At 41.0% G+C, this 9,387-nt stretch overlaps 1 protein-coding gene and 2 long non-coding RNA genes across 3 annotated transcripts; 2 read left to right on the plus strand and 1 right to left on the minus strand.

The window, feature by feature from the left end:
• Positions 1 to 285: 285 nt before the first annotated feature.
• Positions 286 to 3,620, plus strand: pkdc (protein kinase-like domain containing). Its single transcript, XM_035609096.2, has 3 exons — positions 286 to 371; positions 588 to 972; positions 1,893 to 3,620. The coding sequence occupies exons 2-3, from the start codon at positions 602 to 604 to the stop codon at positions 2,482 to 2,484; spliced, it is 963 nt and encodes a 320-aa protein (XP_035464989.1). The 5' UTR covers positions 286 to 371; positions 588 to 601; the 3' UTR covers positions 2,485 to 3,620.
• A 148-nt stretch (positions 3,621 to 3,768) lies between these two features.
• LOC118285428 lies at positions 3,769 to 6,110 on the minus strand. Its single transcript, XR_004785098.2, has 3 exons — positions 6,011 to 6,110; positions 5,875 to 5,925; positions 3,769 to 5,662 (listed from the first exon to the last, which is right to left on the minus strand). It is a non-coding gene; the product is annotated as an uncharacterized LOC118285428 (long non-coding RNA).
• Positions 6,111 to 7,881: 1,771 nt separating this feature from the next.
• Positions 7,882 to 8,831, plus strand: LOC118285429. Its single transcript, XR_004785099.2, has 2 exons — positions 7,882 to 8,132; positions 8,453 to 8,831. It is a non-coding gene; the product is annotated as an uncharacterized LOC118285429 (long non-coding RNA).
• Positions 8,832 to 9,387: the final 556 nt, after the last annotated feature.

The raw sequence follows: 9,387 nt of genomic DNA on the forward strand, positions 1-9,387 counted from the left end.
GAATTAAAAATAAATAAACTGTATTTGATATCATGTCTGTATGTCGAGCTTGGACTTAACAGTGCATTTGTCTCACATCTCGCCCTCCGTATCCTCCTTTAACAGTAAATTGTACAGATTCTTATATGTCCAAACCCTTGCTGGTCTCATTACTCTTTAACGCTCATGTACAATCATAGGTGCCAACTATTAAGACATTTGTTTGTGCACACTCCAGTCCAGCAGAGGGCAGTGTTACTCATATGAAATATTTTATTTCATGTCTGTATCTTTAAACATCACAGCGCTGTAGAGAACATTTCCTGCCATCTCGTTAGTTGTGATCAAGTTGACAGCACAGACTAGTAGTTTGATTTGCCAAGAAGCAAAAGGTAAAGTAAAACAATTACATTAAAATTTGGCATATTTGATGCAGTAGTAGTGTAACTATTAATTTTTCTTGGCCAAAATGTTATAGATCATAGCAGCATCCTCTGAATGTGTGTGAGTGAGGAAGAAACAAGCTTGATCATTTGTGAATAAGTGACCAAACATCAACAATAACATTATCTACAGACATGAATTGACAGTGACTCCTCTTCATTCAGCACTGACCTGGGAAATGAAGCAGGAATACCAAGATGTCATTCTGCAGGCGTGTGGTGCCTCATCTCTGCGTGTTGGTGCCAAGATCCAGACCTTGTGGAGCGGTTACGGGGAGATAGTCAGGCTGCACCTGGAGGGCTGCAACCGGCCCTCTGTGGTCGTCAAACACGTCAAGTTTCCGGAGGAGGCTGAGCACCCAGGTGGCCTGAACACAGATCACTCCCATAGGCGCAAAGTCAGATCCTATCAGGTGGAGACATACTGGTACCAGAACTATTCAACCAATCCGAACTGCCGCATCCCTGCCTGCCTGGCTGCCTGTTCCCATGGTGATGAGATGCTGATTGTGCTGGAGGATCTGGATGTGGCTGGATATGATCAGAGGAGGTATGACCACAAAATTATGAAATAAACTGCTGTCTGGGGCATCCAATAAAAGAACAAAATAATAGATTTCCATTAAAATGACACAGTTGAACATTTTGCTTGTGCTGAATGTTTAATTTGACCAGATCAGTATCCATAAAACATCCCTGTATGAAGATAATTATATCTAAATAATTATACTTTGATTGTAAGATACTGATGTTAAGAGTCTAAATTGCCTTTTCAAGGTTTGGGCTGAAGGTTTATTTATCGAAAAATACCCTGCTCGGTGGGTAGTACTAACGGAAGATTCAGGAACTATGCAGGTGGGGCTGCAGTGCTGAAAAATTGTGATTGGTGTAGTACTCGCAAGATTTTATTTCACCAGCCATGATTAGAAGGCGGTGTGCAGATGCAAGCTCACTACTGTTTAGTCTTTTCACCGCATGGACACGCAGAAGAGAAGCTAAAATAGATGGACCAATGACGAGGTGCAGGCTCTGCTGAGCATTTTCGGCGAGGACTATATCCAGCGGGAGTTCGAAACGGTGACGCGAAACAAAAAAGTACGTCATCGGCCTGATTTGCATAGGAGTTCAGGCCGCGGTGGAAACACAGACAACATTGGGCCACAGGATCCTTTTAGTTCCTGGAAGAGTAGTTCCAGTAACTAATAGTTCCTGGTACTTTTGGTGGAAACGCAACTATAATTCTTACACACTTACCCACTCCTTCCATATGTCATTGTTAATTAGCTAACAGGCTTTCTCAGTCATATAAATTTATTCAGTATCGTATCAGTCTTCTTCATCTTACATAATGTGTGTCTTAAATTCAAGGCTTGTTTTCCAGGCTTTTCAAGGCTCAGGTAGACTTAGACATGTTGAATGATTTAATAAATAAACTTCAGGTTGGTTAAATAACTCTATTTTCCTTTGTAGAACCAGCGTGAAGGATACAGAGATAAGGGCTTGCCTCAGCTGGCTTGCCCACTTCCATGCTCTGTTCCTGGGTGTGGCACCAGAGGGGCTGTGGCCTGTCGGCACCTACTGGCACCTGGAGACCCGGCCGGATGAGCTGGAGGCCATGGACGATGCAGAGCTTAAAGCAGCAGCCAGTGACATTGACAGGATACTCAATGAAAGTCGCTTCAAGACCATCGTTCATGGGGACGCCAAGTTAGCCAACTTCTGTTTTTCACAGAGTGGACAGGAAGCGGCCGCTGTGGACTTTCAGTATGTCGGTGGGAGCTGTGGGATGAAAGATGTGGTGTATTTTTTAGGGAGCTGCATGGCAGAAAAGGAGTGTGAAAGGAGGACACAAAGCTTACTTCATTACTATTTCTCAGAGCTAAAGCTAGCTGTGAAAAAAGATGTGGACTTCGCTGTACTGGAGAAAGAGTGGAGGGAGATGTTTGCCTTTGCCTGGACAGATTACCATCGGTTTCTGTTGGGATGGATGCCTGGAAGCTGGAAGATCAATCGGTACAGTAAACAGTTGACTAAGGAGGTTCTCCGCAAACTGAAACTGTAAACAGAACCAAAAACTTCAAACATCAGACAAGAGAGAAAAGAAGAAAGTGTGTGACTTAGAGCAGTAAACTTGTATATGGAAATATAAATCATCTTCAAACACACCCCTTTTCAATTCCTCCTTTTAACAGTGAAGATCATCAAACCATTGATGGATGGATAAAGGTTTTTGAAATATGGTTGCTTTACTGTAGAAAAACATTTTTAAATATAGTTGATTAGCTTACAATATGTCCATGGTGATGCTTTTATGTGCCCTGAAAATGACATTGTTGAGAACTGAATGAAAAAGGACGACTGGGGCGCATCTATATCCTGAAAAACGTTCCCAGACTGTAACAAGATTAACTGAGTCCTCTTATGACAGAGAAAATTACTTGGAGATATTCTCAATCCCTTTAGTTTTAAAACAATTTGTCAAACAAGTCAAGACATTAATTTAAGAAAACGGGAGATTACCCAAAATGCTTTACAATCACAGCAATAGAATGAGCAAAACAAGTGTAGATAAAATAAAATCTTACGTCTGGTGATAACATTTTTTTGCAATCGATTTTAATTTTCTCTGGAATTTTCACAACCTTCAGAAAAAAGTTACCTAAAGGTTTTCTAAATGTTTCACGAAAAATGAACTTTACCAAATGTTTTTAGAGCATTAACTAAGAGTTGCAAAATATTTGATCATAATAATAATCAAGGTTCTGTAAAGGTTTTCAAAAAAGACCTTCATATAATGTTTCTAGAATAGAATAGAATAAACCTTCAGGGATCCAAAGGTTCTCTAACCTTTACTTTTCTCAGGAGAACTTTGAGGATTCTTTTTTCTTTATATATTTTTTGCATTTCCTTTATATACATTCCATGGATTTCAGCCATGTTTGCAAAACCATGGTAAATGAAAATACAGCTTTGTTCCTTTAAAGATGGTTTTAATAAATTTATTAGACAATTAAACATTATTATTCCAACGATACAAGACAGGATCAGGAACATTCCCTGAAGGTTCTCGAACATGTAGGTTTCTCAAGGGAACCTTGAGATTTCCCCTTTCCTGAATTTTTCCTGTTGAATTAGTTGTTATAATTGTATTATAGATTATTTCAAATAAAACAACACAAACGCTTTGTTTTTAATTTACCAGACTGTTTCATTATTATTACTTTTTCTTTTAAAGAAACTAACAGCTACCTGGTGCCTCCTAGCAACCACATCACTGTAAACAGTTAACCTTTAAATAAGCAACAATAATGCACTGGATTAGTTTTAGTTTCAAAACATTAACTAAAATGACAGTAGCTTAAATAAACTGGGAGAAAAAATTGTTTTTTTTCTGGCTGTTTATTTATATATTTTGTGATTGGCTGTTGTGAGAGGGGGTGGTCAAACGGAGCAATGGAGAGAGTGGAAGCACAATCATGAATCTGCATTTTAGGAAGAGAATCTGTTTCAGGGAAAGGGACCTGCCAGTAACCTTTCAGTAGGTCAAATATGCTGACATATTTTGCAGAGCCAACTTGGTCCACACAGTCCTCCATACATGGGAGTAAAAAAGAGTCATACTGGGTTACTTGATTCACCTTCCAGAGATCAGTACATGGCCTGAAAGTACCATCAGGTTTCTTCACAAGCAGACAGGGAGAAGACCAACTAGAGACAAATGGCTTAGCAATGTTATTCTCTAACATCTATCTGACCTCAGCTTCTAAATGCTCCCGCTTGTCTGGACACATGCGATAAAAACGTTGTCCGACTGGCTGGGCATCTCCCACATCAATGTCATGCTCAATGAGATGAGTATTTGCAGGAGTGCCTGCAAATAGGCAGGGATAACTTTAAATAAGACCAGCAGTTCTGTTCTTTTTTTTTCAGGTAAATGTTTTAGAATCTCATCCTAATTGGCAAGACTTTTTATGACGTCCTCTGAAAATTCCATTATCTGGTGCATCCAACTCCTCCTCAGTGTCTGCTATTGGATCAAGAGGTGGAGCAGAGTTAACCAAAGTGACGGCTGAGGAAACAGAAACTGGACCAGGAGCGTGAGTAAAGTAAGGCTTCAACAAGTTAATGTGACAGAGCTGCATAGACTATTTCCTGTCAGGAGTTGAGATTAAATAGTTCAAATCTGACACTTTTCAGGCCACTGTATAAGGGCCAGGGAACTTAGCCTGTAAAGGAGAACAAGCTAAAGGGAGAAGTGCCAGAACTTCACCAGGGCTAAATTCACGGCGATCACCGCGACGATCATAGAGACTTTTAATTTTTCTCTGAGCTGCCTGCCGATTCTCTTTCACCATTTTATTTTCCCTGTACAGCCGCTGTCTGAAATCATTCACATAGTCTATTGAGTTTCTGGGGGCCTCTTCAGCTTTACAGTCCCTGTGTAAGGAGGCTAAGGGAACTCTATCTGTGTGACTAAAACCAAGTAATTGGGACTAAAACATATTACTGAGGTCACGTCACCTTGCACCAGCTCTGAGAAAACAGTGTCAATTTAGGCTGTGTAACAGTCAATCCCATACCTTGGATCCCAACATTGGAATCATTGTCCGTCTCAGGAGTGAACAGGGTAACATGTAGTCCAAAACAAATGAGTCCAAACCTCCTGAATCTCTCAAGATCGTAACAGGTACTTCTCCCAGGTCTCGCTCCCAACTTGTAATACGTAACCATTAGACACTAACGTAAATGATAACCAGCTGTGGCTGGGCCGTGGATGAGCCAGCATTCAATTTACTCTGTAGGTAAAACTCAGATTTTGTATTGATACAAGTGACAGTAAATTAGGCTCAGAGACAGGAATTTCCCCCAAGTTTAATTTTAAAACATGCCAACACATCAAAAAAGGTAAAAACCAAGACTATTAAAAACAAAAAAGTCAAAATAATCATCAATATTTATACTAAGTTAAGGAGTGCTGAGGATGGCCGGCAGCGGCCGCAGACATTGAAAAGGGAAAATTTACAACCGGACAGTGTACTCACCACACTCAAGTGCCCTACACACACACACACACGCACACACGCACACAGCAAAGCAAAACCAAAAATAGGGAATATATAATATAAATTGTGAAGGCCGTGCAGAAAACCATGCACACACTTTAAGGGGGTGTGAAGTACAGGTGAGAGACTCTGTCGCCGAACCCTCCACCGTCAAGCCATCCGTGATCGCCGCTGCCCCTACAACACAGAAGAACAGTATTAACTTACACCTAAAAGAAATAGTGGCTGGTGGTTACAGACAAATGTTGCCGCTTCTTGGGTGAAGCAAAAATTATCAAATAAAACTATCAAAGCATTACAAGGTAGATAGCAATATATACAAAACAAAACAGAACAAAGCAAAACAAACAAAACACAACAAAACAAAACTGCAGTGGCAACCTCTGCACCTGTAAGAGTGCAACACCCCCATGCTCTGCTCAACAGGCACACAACAGGACCTGGGGTGGATCAAACAAAACCAAGTTAGTTATAATACAGCAATACAATGAAATAATGCCCAACATTAGCTGTGTCAGCACCTACCAGCCTCTGGCAAACACAGAGGAAACAGAGAGGGAATGTGCTCCGACTATGCAGTTTATATACATCCCAAACAAATAACCAACCCGGAAGTGGGTCTGGCTATCCCTACGGCCTCCCTAGAGGGACATTTGGCTGACTGCTACACAGGGTCAATCTCCTCCGCTGACGAATCTTCCTGTTCTGGTCCAACAACAGGAGTCTTGATCACAGATTCAAACAAAGTGGGTTTTATGTATGCCTGCACAGCAGCAATACTGCTGACCCTTTCCTTTGCATGCAGGGTTGCAATAGCCCCATATGGTTTGGCTGGCAAATAACCTGGCTTTACTTTTTTCCTGAACACTGGACACTCAGTTCGCCGGTGGCCATAATACACAATTGGGGTCCAACCTCCCCTGTTGACCATGGTCCACTTTGACTGGAACTTTTCAGTTACACTTTCCTTTCCCTTCTGACAAATACTTGATGGAATGAATACCCAGGGCTATTCTCTCTACATTGATCATCACCACGACCACAGTTCTCACCCAAAAAAACTTTATGGGTGGAAACAAACTCATCTGCAAGTGGGGCAGCCTCTGAAACTCATGTTACCTTTCGTTCATTTATGTAGGTAACAATCAAATCAGGTAGAGTGTTTTAAAACTGCTCAAGCAAGATCAACTCCTTGAGGTCTTAACCCAAGAAGAAGAATTGCCAAATCACAAGCAAATTCAACATGGGATTGCTTCTCCTTCCTTCCAAAGCAACCTGAAGCACTGCCGGTAGGCTTCATGTACTAGCTCATATGCCTTTAGTATAGCAGCTTTAACAAACTGGTAACTGCCACTATCAGCAACAGTCAAGGCAGAGAAAGCCTCCTTAGCCTTGCCGGTGAACACGTACACTGAAGCAACAGAGTGCGCTCAATATCAGACCAGTGTCGTGCCTCTGCCAAACGTTGAAACAACACAGAGAAAATGTCAGGATGTCTCATTAAATTTTGGAACCAATCTTAAATTGACAGCAATATCAAATGATGGAGTAGGACAATCAAGCAATGCTGACTCAACCTTCTGAGTCTCAGGCTGAAGTTTTCCATCACTCATAAGCTCCAACTTAAAGTGTTCCAAATCTAAATGTTGCTTTACCTGGGCATGGGCTATTTCAGCTTCTCTAAGACGCGCATTTTGTCTAAACTTTTTTACCTCCAGAACGTTCTGTTGTTCATGTTGCAGCTGTAGCAAAATAAGCTCCTTCTGCTGTTCAAAGGACAAACCACCACTGACCCCATTCAGGACTTAAGACACTTTACCTGTCAGTTAGTCCAGGAGCAGTTAAATCAGAAATTCTAGCCATTTTGACAGGTGCCTTTGCACTCTCTACCAGGAGACTCTCTCTTCTTAAAGTGACCCTAATCTGGCTAACAATTCATATTTATTTACCCTCTTAGGGAGTACAACATTGTAATGTTCAGCCACTGGTCACTAGTTCTCCCCATGGACAGGAATAAGGGTTCCAAAGGATATAGCAGCCCTCACCCCTTTCTGACACTTCAGGAAAACAACTTAAACTTCACATCATCAAAATGTATAGAACAAGACAAATGCACGACACTTACCCCACCAAATACCAGAGCCAACCAAAATCTGTGTGAAACACTCCCCCTTTAACAAAATGTTATGTAAATCAATCTCACAGCACAAGGTTTCTCTGCAAAACATCACACAATAGGGAAAGATCCCGGATGAGCCCCCATTTGTTACCACCTTGCTCAAGGCTGGCAACAAGAAGGGAGGCAACACACAGATTTAACAATCAAAAGAGTAGTTTATTTAACTATAATTAATAAGAATAACACCTTAGAAGTCTGGTGTGTAAGTAGGAGAGAAATCAGTCATATTACCAATGTGTGGATGAGTGAGAATGAGTGATGAGTCTTGGCTGGTGCAGCAAACCAAACAAAGACAAGATGGCTGTGATAAATGCAGGAGGGCCAGCTTAGTCAGTCAGTCAGTCAGTGAGAGAGAGAGAGAGAGAGAGAGAGAGAGAGAGAGAGAGAGAGCACTTCGGTTCTACCTCCACAGCTCCTTCCAGCCAGCCGTGCCCACGCAGGCTACCATGGCAACTGAAGTCAGGCAAGGTATGTAACATTACGTTCCCACCGGTAAGAAGCTAAAAAGGACTACTGTCGACATTGCTAGACTATTACACGTTTTTTAGTTACCGGTGCCTCACATCATTACGTGTGACTTGTGAAAATAAAAACCGCAGTGTTTTTGAACGTAGGCTACCATAAATCAGTTTATATTAGCTTGTTTACGTACCTAGCATTAGCTAGCACATTAGCTACTACAGAGTGTTACATGGTAGTCCTGTAAATTGACAGCTTTATCTTCAAACATAATTTGTTGCTTTGCAGGATGACTGATGCTTTTTATCTATATTTTACAACATTATTAGAGCTTTGAGACTGGTACACTGGACTCCGATGAGGATGTAAACATGGCTGCTTTGACGAGTAGACGAGCAAGGAGAAGATGGAGTCACCTACGAGGTGCACCGGGCACAGACCGTGGGAGATGGGTCAGAGGTTGGCGTGCCACCCCGACACCCAAGGACACTGGAGATGAAGACATTGCTGATCTTCATGTGAGCCAGTTGGTACCTGCTGCTTGCACTGGTTTCATCCCAAAATGGCGTAGCTCCAGACTTTGCTAGATGTAAATAGTGTGCTGTGCGATACATTTGTTTTTAATTTCATTTATTTATTGAAAAGTCATATTTTACTATTTATGCAACCTGAGTATTTGCTTCGCAATAAAATATATTTTTAAGTGTTTAGTTTGTCATTGCATAAATATACAACAATGTGAAGATTACTTTATTTTTTTTATCAATATATTTTTTTAATCAATTCAAGGCATTACAAATATATTAATTTGGGGTAATCAGATTCACTGGTCCAGTACTACAGATGCAATATCTCAAAGAAAAGCATAACAAATTTATCAAAGTAGACAATGATGTCAAGCTTTATTTTGCACATGAATAAAATACAAAGTAGGTGTGTTGAATATTCCTTCCTCAGCTGTTTCCCCAGCAAAGTCAGCATATGTGTAGAAAAGTTGCGAGAGCACAGGCAACGGCACACGTCTGGAAAACTCTCAAAACAGATTAGACTGCACTGAGACAAACATATTGTCAGCCACTATGCAATAAACACCGCTAACCAATAGCCATAGCCCTGTGAACCTAGCAACTAGCAGCCTGATTACAACACGATACTATCATATGGTATGGTCAAAGAGTGCTACAATAACATGGAAATAAAATATAAATGAAACAGGGATAATTACCGGTCAAGTAGAACACATTGTTTGTGAATCCTTTAGCTC

Source organism: Scophthalmus maximus, chromosome 20 (genome assembly GCF_022379125.1).
Source record: "Scophthalmus maximus strain ysfricsl-2021 chromosome 20, ASM2237912v1, whole genome shotgun sequence".
Lineage (NCBI taxonomy): Eukaryota > Metazoa > Chordata > Actinopteri > Pleuronectiformes > Scophthalmidae > Scophthalmus > Scophthalmus maximus.